We start from the raw sequence: 14,350 nt of genomic DNA, 5'->3' as shown, positions 1-14,350 counted from the left end.
ACGAGGAGCGGCGGGTGCGCGCCGCCCCGGCCCCTCCTCTACGCCGCAGGCGCACGGGGCACGGCCGCCTTCCGGGAGGTCCTACCACACAGGCCCGCCGCCCCGGCTCCCGCCCGCAGCCGGGGAGTGGGGGCGGGGTGGGCGGGTGAGAGCAATCCAGGAACGTCTCGGAGGGGCGGGGGCAGAGGCCGAGGCATCTCTAGCCGCGCCTTCGAAACAGCGCTCCTTGTTCTCGATGGTCCGCGCGCAGCCGTCTAATCGAACGCCACTTCCGGTTCCTTTTAAAGGCCTCACGCTGTGCGGCGCCGCGCAAGCGACGAAGGTATAAAAGGAAGCGAGAGGGCGGGACCGAGGAGGAAAGGGAAAAAAAATAGCGGTAGAGGGGGCGGGGGAGTGCAAAGGGCGCGCTCGCGCGTCACGTGACCGGGACGCGCCGTTCTTCCGTCGGCCATTTTAGGTGGTCCGCGGCGGCGCCATTAAAGCGAGGAGGAGGCAAGAGGGGCCGCCGCTGCTTCTTATTCTTTTTTAGTGCAGCGGCAGAGAGCGGGAGTGCGCGCCGCGCGAGAGTGGGAGGCGAGGTGGGCAGGCCAGGGAGAGGCGCAGGAGCCTTTGCAGCCACGCGCGCCTTCTCTGTCTTGTGTGCTTCGCGCGGTACAGCGGGCGCGCGGCAGCGGCGGGGATTACTTTGCTGCTAGTTTCGGTTCGCGGCAGCGGCGGGTGTAGTCTCTTCGGCGGCGGAGGCAGTAGCACTATGTCGGAGGAGCAGTTCGGCGGCGACGGGGCGGCGGCGGCGGCAACGGCGGCTGCAGGCGGCTCGGCAGGCGAGCAGGAGGGAGCCATGGTGGCGGCGGCGCAAGGGGCATCGGCGGCGGCGGGAAGCGGAGCCGGGACCGGGGGCGGAACCGCGGCCGGAGGCACTGAAGGGGGCAGCGCCGAGTCGGAGGGGGCGAAGATCGATGCCAGTAAGAACGAGGAGGATGAAGGGTGAGTAAGGGGCTGCCCGGGATAGCCAGGCCCAACTAGTTTCCCCTCCCCCTCCCCATTCCCCGCCATTAGGCCTCGTTCCCGCTCTCCGCCCGCCCTCCAGGTCCCCATGCAACCTTCTTGCACTGTTCTGTTCTCTACATCGGGATCCCCTGGGCTTTTATTTCCTTCTCCCCCTGCCTGTTTATCGCCCCCTCCCCCATCACACACGTTTCCACCTTTAGCCATCACCACGCTGCTCCCCGGCCCGCCCTTCTTCCCTCCCTTGCCGTGGGTCTCCTCCCACCGACTTAGCCGCCAGGATTTTTTCCCGCCTGTCGAGGGTACCTTTTTTTTTCCCTCCCTTTTCCTTCTGTCTTTTCCGTCCCCCGTTTTCTAAAGTCCCGGGCATAAAACCGTAAACAGATACAAAGCCTTTATGCAACTAAGGTTTATTTGGTGCGTCTCTCTCTCCAGCATCCCTAGACGATGCGATTGTTTTATAAGCACATGCTTTGGAGGACGTGTAGGCTTCCACCTGTCCTCCCGTTTCGGCTTCAGGCCAATTTTTTTTTAGTATTTTGAATGAGTTTCGCCTCGATATCTTCGTTTTTTTCACTGTACACTGTCGCACAACGGCTTGCTTACTTAGTCTCTACTTTTCAGCCTAGGGAACAAATTGGACTAGGTGAAATTTTCCGAATCGCCTGTTGGTACATTGGTTTTGCTCCACGGGCTTTGGTTAGTTCCTTGGCGGGGCCTGCACTTGACTGGAGCTGCTCTACCTCTGGCTTGCTGCCCCCCCCCCGCCCCCCCGCGAGTTACACGAACCGCGCACCCTTTTCTCGCTCTCAGCTATTGGATTCCCCAATTGTTCGTACAGATGGTACTCTTACCTACTTTACTTTTTCTGTGTAACTTACATTTTTTACAAAATCTTTTTTTCCCCATCCGGTGCCCAGGATCCTTTTTTTGGTCTCTCTCGATTTCTCCTTTCTGCTCTTACCCACTGTTAAAGGAGGCCCACCAGCCTTTCAAAAAATGAACAAATCCGGTATTATGCTATGGCATAACTTTTTTTTTTTTTGCAGGTTTTTAAGTAGTAACTTGTTTCCTCCATTTGGAATTGGTTGTATATATTACTTAAAGCTGCACTTAATATATTAAAATGCAGCATTTGGGAGTGGGAGTTAGAAGGAGGAACTAAATCGGGGTTCTTGGTTGGGTTTTCTTACTCCTGTTACTGACTACTGGTCTTGGATTAATGCTTCCAATCCTTTTAGTAGCGTATGTGTGAATTTATTTCATTATAACAAGGAAAAAGGTGTTGGAAGGTAAAAGCAGTTGGGAAAGAGCACAAGATTTGGAGGGGGGAGAGAGAATCACTTTGGAGTATAGGATTTAATCTCAGCCCAGACAGACTTGTCCGGCTGATTGTGCTGACTAGGAGAGTGTAGGTGGGATAGGAAACTAGCTTTTCTTTAATTAATCTTTAATAATGTATAGTTTAAGAAAGGAATGTGTTAAATACTTGGAAACTTAAGCCTTTACTATTTTGGTTTTCGTTTTCTGAATTCTGTTATTTGGGCAGAGGCACCAAAAAGTAACTGTGTAACTTGCTGTTTAGGGCAGGCTTTCTATTAACCTTGATTTTTCAAATCACAAAGCAGCTGCCTTTGTAGTTATCTACTGTTGAACTGAAGTGTAAATTAATTAAAGTTTTTAACCCTAACAATGTCAAAAACTAAAACTAGAATTTTGATTGGTTGCTGTACCGGTTGTTAATTCCCTAGCCATTCAAACTCCTCCCCACGACACTCTGAAGCAGCGACGACACAGCGGGAAGAATGGTAAAACTTTTAAATTTTATTTCTGTATTATAAAGGTTTCAATAGTCATAACTTGCAGAGGCTGTGTTTTGGTTGGTTGCCCATTGACTCCCCAGGAAATTCTAGACATTAGTACAGTAGGATATCTTGTACCTGGGATATAAAACCTTTTCAGGCATCATGAGTGATCTTTGGGCAAAACTGATGCCATTACATGGTTTTGGGTCTGTGGTAATGCATGTAATTGTGGTTTGGCCAATTAAAGCTTAACATAGTAATGATTTTTTTTAATCTGGGCAAGAAAAACTAATTTCAAATTTGATTTTTGTTTTTAAGACATATTTTTGGAATTCTAAGTTTAGTGCTAAATGTGAAGGTTACTTGATATAAAATCATGTGTATTTAAAATGTCTTGCATGTTATACTGAAATATTCTGGAGATGTCAAAAGTAAAATTTTTAAAGTAGCATTGTGTGTATGCATTATGCAAAAATGTATGTGTTTTATCACCAACCGTATTTATATTTATAAATATAACTTTAAGAATCGGATAGTACAATTCAGAGGTTGGCTGATGTGGCTTTCCACTACAGCTCTTAAATCAGATGTTTTGTGTGATTTGGCTGGAACGTTAATTACAGTTGGTTGATGTGTTCACAATTGCATGATTTCTCTTTGGAAGGCTGGTAGATTGACTATTATTCCTTCTCCCTAAATGTCAGTTTTTCTTTAGGGTTATATTTGAGTTTTCCAGGAGTTTTTTTATCCACCACTACTGGAGTATGGAGGGCCAGTAATTTGTAGATAGTTGACTTACATCTGTACAAATTACATTCTATAAAGAGCCTAGTAGGGTTAACATTTAAATTTAACTCGAGCTTTTCTTATTACTGTATTCTCATCCACTAAAATCTATCCAGTTTTATATTGGAGATAAAGCAGACTAGAAGCAATAGTCTTAAGGGAAAAGCAAAAGAAGAAACTGGGGTTAGAGTTTGACACACAGAATAAAAATGTTCCTGATGAAAATTATACCCTTTCATATTGATATTTTCACTGCTAATAGTGACAAACTAAGATTAAACCATAACTGTACTTGGTTTTGCTACTCCATTATATATTTCAAATCTTCTGTAAGCATTATTTTCAGTAATTTAAAAGGACCATTAGGTTTGAAGGTCACTGTTTTTACTCTTGTAAGAAGTACTTGCCCTGCTACCTAATACTATAACTTTACAAGTTTTTTGAGTGACTTCTCAGGAAAAATGGGCAATTAAATGTTTATAGTTTAATGAATGTTTTAGATTCTGACCAATTTATCGAAAATAGGATTTTACTGAGGTTCATTTTAAGTTAAGCAAGTTTACATTTAACAAATAATGCTTTCATTTTTAAAGTATAATATTTGACCTTTTAAAATTACTGCCCAGTCACCTAAACCTCATCCTGTAATACTCTTTTTTACTTTTGAACCAGAAAAGAAAAATCTCAAGACCATTAAACAACTTTTTGGTGTCTGTGCACTTGCTACTCTGTTCTTTTACTTGTCTCCCTGTTTGAGGGACATTCGGCAGCAGTTTCAGAGTAGTCTCAGTAGTGAGGATAAGACTACTTACTAGATATAAAATCATCTAAATTTAATTTCTTAAACATATTTCTGCATGTGTTTCCTTTTACAGTTCTAACTTGAGAATAAGGTGATTACAGTTTCATCCTAAAATATTTTTTAAATCATTTTGTTGTAGGCCTAAAAGTAGTTTTAAAATTTGAATATAAGATTAAACAGCTGTTATGAGGAGGGCATGCCTTTACATACCTCTAGTGGATATTTCCACAGTTTACCATGGATTTTCAGAGTAATTGTTTCCATAGTAAAATGCCTTCCTGAGTTCACCTCATTTTAATCTTTCCAACTTTCGGGTCTTTAATTTTTACTGAGAAGCATTTGCACTGAAATTTCCTCTTTTGGTATGGACTCATATTCTCTGCAGGGCTGCAGTTCTGTTACTGTAGATACTTGGAAATTAGTGTCCAGGAAGCTACATGGAGGCAATTTTTAAAGTATCATGATCAGGGGAAAACTCTAATGCTGTATTAGCTTTCAGACAGTTTTACAAGATAGGTACATTGACTGGTCTGTGTTGGATTGGGCAGGAAGCAAAATAGTCCTATTCAGTTATCAAAGTAGAGCAATACTTTTCTAATAACAGGATGTGTGATCTATTCTTCTAATCATTAGTGTATAAGCTCAACTGTGATTAGCCTGTTTGGGAATTCTTGAATTCTGCTATAGGTTATCTCCTGTTAATTTTTAAGAAATAGGACTACCCATGTTTTTGTTTTAAATATTTGAGATGATAGTCTATTCCCTGGTGCTTTGGGGGCATTCTGAACACTGTTTGCCTTGTAAAACCATTTTAGAGCAGTCTCATGCCAACTTTACTTGCCTTTGATTCAGTAAAGTTGAGTTTACTGTAAAGTTGAGACCCTGAATAGATGGTTCTGAATTTTAGCATTCTTTGGAACCTTTGACAGGTTTCCAGTGTTTAAATTGCAGCAATTGATGCCCCCAAATCTTGAGATGATGAACATGTAAGGGAGGAATATTAAATGCTCTCCGTTTCAAATTCTTATCTATTACGAAAGATGCTATAAAAAAATCACCTGACCTTTGGGTTTGGAATTGGAGAATATCATTGAAGTTTTTCGGTGCTCATTTTTGAGATAAATATACTTGCCTTAAGCCTGTTTTTCCCCAAGTCATGTGACATCCTCTATGAACTAAGTGTGTATTTACTTTATAGTTTTTATTGCCTGAGTATCCTGTCATATATAAATACAAGAAAGTTTTGTCTACTACTGTGATTTATGACCAACATGTAGGATGGTTCATTTTAGCCTTCAGGTGATACATGCCATGCTTGAGAGCATTTAAAAAGGAATAGAATAACTATTTTCCTATTCTACTTAAAGCTGTGCACCTCAAATGTGTGCAGGTTCACAAATGGAGTGAAACATAACTTTTGTTAGTTCAAAGTTTTATTTCACTTTAGTTCTGCTTCAACGTTTTAGTAGATAGGGCACTGAACTGGATGCTGGAAGCGTGGGATCTGTTTCTGTTACTTCACTTCCAACAGTGTGGTCTCAGGTAATATAACATGTTTGTTACTTGGTTTGCTGATCTATGTGTTGGAAACAACGCTCACCACAGGAAGATTGACTACGTAGCTTGCTTTCTTAGCTTGTGTGTATTTGTCCTGTGTCTTAATAGTTGATACTGCCAGTGGTTTACTCCTGTGGAGTAAAGGTAAGCATGTTTTAGTTTCTGGAGTATTATACTGTACTTTGGAGCTAGACATTTAAGACTGTTTGGGGGTGGGGTGGGAAGACTCTTATTACTGGCAGTGTTTGGCCGGTTATCAAGGTGATAGTTTTAAGTATTGGGTCATGTTCTGTAAATTCGTGCTTACCTAGACTTGAAACTATCACAAAGCCCAAAGAACTAGGAACATCGCCCTCTTTAGTCTTGTGAGAAAGATGAAAAACTAAAAACTATCAGCAAATAATACTAAAAAAGTAACCAACAGACAATGTCATGGAATCAATCTTCTATAATTTTTCCCTTATACTATTAAAAAGTTAAAGCACTGCAAGATTCTTAAATTTCATCAATAGAGTTAATTATTTTCTGAGTTTAGTGTTGATATCTAAATTGATTTCCAATGGATATCTTTACAGAGTTGTGAATGTAGTAATCTCAGTTAACCAGAACTTTAACCTCTGGGTTAAAGAAACCCTATTCCTTAACCTCTAGATAGATGGGAGTTTACTTTACAAAGCTGAGAGTTTATTTGAAAAGTAAAAATATAAGATGTCATTCTTGCCTAGGAATGAAATGAAGAAAAAGGTGAAATTTGAGGTTAAACATTTAAACTTTATTCAAAACCTGTCTGGTTTAATTTATTAGCTATTATGTTTTCAACTTAGTTATCTTTTTTCGTCATTTGGGTTCATTCTAAAGTATAAAGTAATGAGATTTCATATACTAGGCTAGGAAAATTAATCATTTTTAATGACTTGTTAAAAGTTTGTTATACTATTTCCAAAGGCATTTTTTTACACAGAATCTAAAGTCATTACCCTAACATGTGATACTATCTAGTTGCAAAAAGTAAACCCATTCCTTCCATTTTAGGTAACTGGTGGCTTTAAAATAAGTCTATCTTCTAAGGAAAAACCATTTATGTGTTAGTGAGATTTCATTATACTTAATGTCAATTTAAGATTTTAAAGGAATTAAAATAACTACAATGATTAAAAATACCAGGAAATTTATTTAAATAAGTTAGTTGTGTGCTTGAGTAACATTACTCTGAAAGGTGACAGTGATTGGCTAGTCGTGTACTTGAAATGTAAATCACATTTACATTCTGTTGTATTTTTTAAACTGTCAGAACTTGTTATGAAACCATGTACAAAGATCATGATTTGTTTGGAAGTGTTTGAAAGTTACAGAATTTTGGTGGTGGTGGGGGGGTGTTCCCTATTCCAAAATTGGAAGTCTAATGATGCTTATTATTTGACCTTGAATGAGGTATTACACACTAAAGACTCGTTAGGGGAAGTATCTTGAAATAAGGTACTGTTGGCTTTGTAATGTTAAACCTAATGAACTCAAGTACAGAGTATAAGTTGGAAGCTATATAGCTCATGGAGATTTAAGTTACGCCATTGAGTAAATGAAAAAGTTGCTTTATTAAATTATATTTAGATTGTGCTCTATCATTTCTAAATAATCTTATTTTTATTGAGCATCAGACTATGTTCTGTGCCCTTTTAGTGTGTTAATTTAAGGTAGGTTTTTAGTCCTTTTTTTTTAATAGACGTGGAAACAATCATAGAATTTTTTCCCCCTTGGGGTCACAGTAAGTGGTAGAGGTAGGATTTAAATTTAGGCAGTTTGGTTTACTGCCTCTAAAATTTATTTTCTCTAAAGTATGTACTACAAAGCAGCCTAAATTCCTAAATGACATTGCATAGCATTTAGATAAGTCATTTGCACTCAATTATATAACTTTATGCCTGTCGTTTAATACTGTAATAGGTGTAAAATCAGTATTAGTAAAAGCACAGATTTCAATTGTTGAGTGTTTTAAATCGAATACTGTACTGCTTTTGGGGTGCTAAATAGCTTATAGGTAGAATTTAAAAAGTAAACTTTATTAATAAATTACGGTAGATGAGGTCCTACATTTTAATTGGGGTTATTGATTTACTTACAACTAAGGATCAAATTTTAAAGCATATTGCAGCATTAGGGGCCCATTTTTGTTGTTATTTGAACAAATCTTGTGATGTAGTTTTAACTTGGCTGCTTAGGATTTTTCTGACGTTCTATCTGTACTTCATTGTAAAGTGTTTGCGCATCTCTGCAGGAGTGACAGCATCTTGGAAGTCAGTCTTTGTATTCAAGGCAGCAGAGGTAATCTGGATGGACAATAGGTATTGTGCTTTAAGCAAGATACAATAATATAAAACATAGAAAATTTAAATTGGTATCTTATACCATCTCATAATTTGAAGGAGGGAGAGCATGTCGGAGTACTGATTTCTAGAGAGGCAAAAATAAGTTCCCATTTGTCTAGAATTAAGATAACTTACTGTACCATACTGTGATATTTTGGTTTTTCTACTGAATAAAGATGGAATGGATTTAATATGTTCCATTTAGTACAGATGGAATGGATTTGGTACAGTTTGTGTTCATTGTAGTATATTTACCTATCTGGTAATCCGTTGTGCAGCAACCTTCCTTAATTAGAGCAGCAGAAAAAGTGCTTTTTTGGCCTACCATATGGTAATACATTTGCCTCAGAAGAGCCACTAAAGCTCTTACTCAGATGGTACTTTACATAAAATTTGGGAAGCTTGAGTGTCACCTATCCATCCTACAAAAATGGGAGGGGGTGGCATTTTAGAACAGCAACTGGTGATTAAACTGGCAAAAATGAAAAATAACTTGTTAAAATTGCTAAAATATGAGATGCACTAAGTGTATTAATAGCTCTAATTTCAGAAGACCCTATGGGCATGCTATAGTAACTATATTAGAGATGACTGACACAGTGTCAAATCATGATTACTCTTATTTAATTAGGAAGGCAGAAGGGTGATCTACTGTAGAAGAAAAAATTTATTCCAAATAATTGAAGGTTGAAAAACAGTTGGAGGAGGGGTTGGGGAAAGCTGGCAGTGCCTTAATGAAGGTGGAATATTTGGCTTTCATTCTTTAAAGGTGCTGGATAGCTGAAGTTTTACTACATATTTACTCTAAATTTTTTGAGAAAGAGTAATCAATATTATGGAATATGTATAAATTATAGTTTGCTAGAATAGTTTATATAATGAATAAATGAGATTTGATTGGTTAGGAAGGATAGCATCTTCAGTGACCTTTTCAGTTCTAAGGTAGACACATTTTACAACTCTGCCAAAGACTATTAAAGGTGGGAAGTTTCTTTGGAGAGCACTTTTATAGGGCTAGTTAATGAATTTAGTATGCTTATCTAATATTTAAGAAAACTGACTTCCTATGCTGTTGTAAAAAAACATTTGGGGCTTGTGAGTAATAATAGAACAAGCCTCATTATTGGTGTTATATTTTATTTCTTTGCAATTGTTTTTAGTTTCTTAATTTAAGGACACTTAATCCAATATAAACATTGCTTTGGTTAAATAAAATTAAAACTAGTTTTGTCTCCAACACAAAAGCCTTATTTTAAAAAGCTAAAGTTGAAAGGCAAGAAAATTGTGTCTGATCTGTTCCTCAGATAATCTAGATGCTGAAATGATTTCATACCTAAATTATTGATGAAAATTTCCGTAATAATTACAGAATTGGTAATTTAAAATTTAAATTTCAACTTACTTGAAGTTGTTTCTGTTTTGAAACTTGCCATGGATAACCGAGCAAGAGGTCATTGCTTTACTAGTCAGTTTTCTTTCTCATCCTTAAAAAGATAGTTATGTCCTCCTAGCCTTGAAAGGGTAAATGTTGGTAATGAATTTTCATCTATGAAGGCAGTATCTGTATCTTTAGGTTAAAAAATAAGGTATTTAAGGCAACTTAAGTGACTAGGATTGGATATTACAAGGTATATTACTTGAACGAAGAAAACGTAATTGAAAATACCTCAACTTTCCCCCCATTGAATTAGCAATAAGCGTTAACAATACCTATACAACATGGGTGTTTTTGTTATGTTCATTTGATTATAAAATACAAAAAAGGGTTAATAAAGGTTACTTCAAGCGTGGAAATTTTATCAGAAAATCTTGAAAGTTAAGCGTATAAATGGCCCAACTCTTTATGTACAAGTTGAAAACCTAACAGTGTATGCCTAAAGTAAGACAACTTTTGCATTAAAAGTTAACTTTGTCATTAGAAGTAAAAACAAGTCTATGGATAAAATAGTAAGGTCAGTAACACCTCAGTTAATCTGGCATCTTTAGGGAGAAGCAGAAGCAAGATCTTATTTTAGGGATAAAATTGGCTTCTTGTTGCAAGAATTGGCTTTAGTGGCAATATTTTAAAAGCCCACAATATGTTGATGTTTTCTGCTTTTAATTTCTTTCCACAGCTGGAAGTTAGTACCACATCCCCATACCTACCCCGACCCACCCCAGTTATAAAGATGATAAATCGGTGAGCAAGGACGATTTTATTCCCATGATGAAATTTTTAGCCCTCACATAACAAATTCTGACAGTTTACCCTTAAAATAAAAATCTCCAGTCCTGTCTCTTTAAAGGGTAGAAGGTATGTTATATGTTAGCTCTTTTTTGGAGGGGGACATAGGGCACAGATCTAAAAGGATCGCCGAGTTGCCAGATCTGAGCTTTATGGCCTTTTGCTGTTTAAAAAAAGATTTCACCTTAAATTTTTGGTAATATGTATTTTTGGTCATAAAGTATCTTAGTGGTTTCTGTTTACCACCGGTCACTTTTAGCATTTTAAAGGTTTAAATATTTTATTGCTGGTTAACTGAGGTTCTACTGTAAATAAATCATCTACGTTAATTAGTGGATTGTGCTTCAATGGATAATTTTTTTTGTTCACATGATTACTTTTGTCTTTATTAAGAACTCTTAGCACATCAAAAATCTTGGTTTACAACTTAATTGTGAGACTTAGAATTTTCCATTGTATGTGCTAAGAGTTTTGTTAATGAGAGAACTGTTAAATAGAAAGGACTTCAGCATAGACATGCTGTCACTGATCAGTGGGGATTAAGTAGCCTTTTTACAAGTATAATGAAGATTTAGAAGGGAAATTTGAAGTTAAAATTCTGTATTTTGCTGTTACCAACATTTAACTTGTAATTTAAGAAAGACGATGTACAGTTTTTTTACTTTGGGGAGATACTTATTTTTGCCAAGTCAAAAGACTTAATCTGCTGCTTGCTCACTGTATTGTAATTATGAAGGCGCAGCAGTGATAAAGCAAAACTTTCCAAACTGGAATAGGGTGTTGTTATATGATTATGTAGGAAGAATGACATTTTCATGTACTGCCCAGTAAATTGGTGCAGTTTTAAAAAGGTATTATTGATGTTGATACTTAAGTCAAAGTTTGATTTTTTTTAGCATTTTAATATTGCTTTTTGTCTTTACAGGAAAATGTTTATAGGAGGCCTTAGCTGGGACACTACAAAGAAAGATCTGAAGGACTACTTCTCCAAATTTGGTGAAGTTGTAGACTGCACTCTGAAGTTAGATCCTATCACAGGGCGATCAAGGGGTTTTGGCTTTGTGCTGTTTAAAGAGTCGGAGAGTGTAGATAAGGTAGTGTGTTATGTGTTCTGATTAGTTAATATAAAATATATGGCTAGTTTGATAAAATTAACTTGTCTATTATTTGTGATTTCCCCTTTTTGCAATAATATGAAGGAAGAGATACAGTTCTTGCCAATACATTTTATGAAGAATTAGATTGAATAAGTGTTTACTATGCCAACTATATTTTTAATAAACAATTTAAAGTATAAAAAAAGGTTTATTGAATATGTATATTCTGTGTGTCAGGCTCTACTAAGTTAAAATTAACTTTTGTTTTGGGTAAGGAGAAGTGGCAATCATGTCTATATTGCTGATAGTTAAAGGTGATGTCTTCTAGTTATTGACTTGCTTCTCCCCTGCTGGTTCTTACTGACCTTTATGTTTAAATGCTGGTGTATGTTAGCTGGTGTCACATCACCACAATTTGACAGTTTAATCATGAGCCAGTCAACATATGCCTAGCCTTAGCTATATTAATTTAACTATAATTATTTTTAGATAAGTTAATAATAGTCTCTGAACTTAAGATATACATATTTAAAATAAAAAACTTCAATTTCTTTAGGTCATGGATCAGAAAGAACATAAATTGAATGGAAAGGTGATTGATCCTAAAAGGGCCAAAGCCATGAAAACAAAAGAGCCTGTTAAAAAAATTTTTGTTGGTGGCCTTTCTCCAGATACACCTGAAGAGAAAATAAGGGAGTACTTTGGTGGTTTTGGTGAGGTATGTGATAATATTTTGATCCAGCCCCCCCCCCCCAAATTAGTGTGAATATAATTGTCACATTAAGGGTTTTTCAAAGTTTTGAATTTAAAACATTATGTGGTTATTTTTGCAATAAAGATATTGTTAATAATTAGCAGATCTTTGAAGGTTAGATGATAGCAATTTTTTCCACTTATTGAACTATATGCATAGCACTGCTGTGCACAGGGTACACAAAGATGAAATAGACATTTCTTATCTCATGGAGCTTACCAGATTAATGGAAGAAATAAAAATAAAAACAACATGAGGAAGAAATCCAGATTAGTGTACTTGAGATACAGAAGGAAATGATTCAGTTGAGATTAGAAAAGGAGTGAATTAGGAATAGAGTTTGGTGCCTTCTAATTTAAATAACATGTTATATGTGCAAATTTTATGAGGTTAATTATAGACTTAGTGAAATAATTAGATGGGAGTTCCTTTTATGGATTAATGATTTAAAGCTGAGAAATATATGGCTTTGGGCCACAAATATAGCCTGGAGATAGAGCTTTGCAGACATCATCTACTTGATTCCACTGAATGCATGTTTTTTGTTAGTATTTAGGAATGGGCATTTCTGGCAAAAATCTGGATATCTAGCTTAAATATTTGTAAGAGCAAACAACTTTGGAACTGCTTTTTTGTCTGGCAACAGCCATCTAAGATGAGTAGCAGCTTCCACCTTTGGGCAGTCGCATGTTCTCCAGTTTTCAGTGGTCCTCATCACTCCTCATTTTCTCCCAAATGTAGTCTCTCTTACTCGGTTTTTCTTAAAATTGTTTTATTTCCTTCTGATTGTTCTTGATGGCATTTGAGTTTGTGACCCTTCAACTAAGCAGCAAATATTAGTACCCTGTGGAGCTTGTTTTTATAGGTAGATTTGAAGAGATTTTAGGTGGAGTGGATATTCTGACTTGAATTCTTTTAAAAGATTAGAATTAATGGAGAGGGACACAGCAGATTAGAGTTTGAGGGCTAAATACATGTTTTCTTTGTACACTTTTCCCACTAAACTTATGCTCTTATTGTCAGTAATGTGCAAACTAAGGCATTAAAACTTATTTTTTGATACCAGGTGGAATCCATAGAGCTCCCCATGGACAAATCCAATAAGAGGCGTGGATTCTGTTTTATTACCTTTAAGGAAGAGGAACCAGTGAAGAAGATAATGGAAAAGAAATACCACAATGTTGGTCTTAGTAAAGTAAGTTAGCTTTCATTTAATTGTAGACTTGTGTAACTAGCTTTTGTAAAGAGTATAATCCTATAGCTTTCTGTAAAGGCTTCATTTAGCTTGCTTTGTGCTTTAAAGATGTCTCATTGGCTCCTTGTTCATCAAAGTCATTGATCAACTGTTTTTTTTGCTTTTATTAGGGAGCAGAAGGGAAACTAACTTTTTGAAAAATACTGTTTATTGATTTTAGAGAGAGGAAGGGAGAGGGAAAGAAAAAGATGGATGAGAGAGCAAAACATGAATTGGCTGCCTCCTGCACGCCCCCTATAGGGGATCAAGCCCGCAATCTTTTGGTGCTCAGGAGGATGCCCAACCGAGCTACACTGGCCAGGGTGAGACATTTGTTTTTAAGTGAAAATTATTATATTTCAGTCCTCACCTGGAGGATATTTTTTCTATTGCTTTTCAGAGAGAGAGGAAGGGGGGCAGAGAGAGAGAGATTGATGGGAAAGAGACATCGATTGGTTGCCTCCTGTGTGTGCCCTGACCAGTGCTGGGGATTGAGCTTGCAACCGAGGTGTGTGCCCTTGGCCGGAATTGAACCTGGGACCCTTGAGTCTGTGGGCCGACACTAGCCACTGAGGCAGACGCAGCTAGGGCTTAAATGAATTTTTGTCTAGGTTTTACCAAAGTGTATTTTTTGAGAAGTAGGATTAATAACATCTCAAACAAATACTTTTTTGATGTCAGAAGTAATTATTTCTTCAAGTACTAATGGTTTTAGTTCGTAAA

At 37.5% G+C, this 14,350-nt stretch overlaps 1 protein-coding gene across 4 annotated transcripts in view; it reads left to right on the top strand.

Annotated features, from left to right (window-relative positions):
- Positions 1 to 430: 430 nt before the first annotated feature.
- Positions 431 to 14,350, top strand: part of HNRNPD (heterogeneous nuclear ribonucleoprotein D) — a 17,098-nt gene continuing 3,178 nt past the window's right edge. The window contains exons 1-5 of one of the 4 annotated variants that reach the window (XM_081127813.1): positions 431 to 984; positions 2,757 to 2,813; positions 11,468 to 11,636; positions 12,196 to 12,357; positions 13,460 to 13,588. In XM_081127813.1, the coding sequence (XP_080983939.1) occupies positions 752 to 984; positions 2,757 to 2,813; positions 11,468 to 11,636; positions 12,196 to 12,357; positions 13,460 to 13,588 (750 nt within the window). In that variant the 5' untranslated portion in view covers positions 431 to 751. The remainder of the gene's footprint in view (positions 985 to 2,756; positions 2,814 to 11,467; positions 11,637 to 12,195; positions 12,358 to 13,459; positions 13,589 to 14,350) is intronic. The other 3 variants (XM_081127815.1, XM_081127814.1, XM_081127816.1) reach the window with 3 other exon arrangements.

The sequence above is a fragment of the Miniopterus schreibersii genome, assembly GCF_964146895.1.
Source record: "Miniopterus schreibersii genome assembly, chromosome: 1".
Classification (NCBI taxonomy): domain Eukaryota; kingdom Metazoa; phylum Chordata; class Mammalia; order Chiroptera; family Miniopteridae; genus Miniopterus; species Miniopterus schreibersii.
This window is presented reverse-complemented; position numbering and strand designations above follow the sequence as displayed.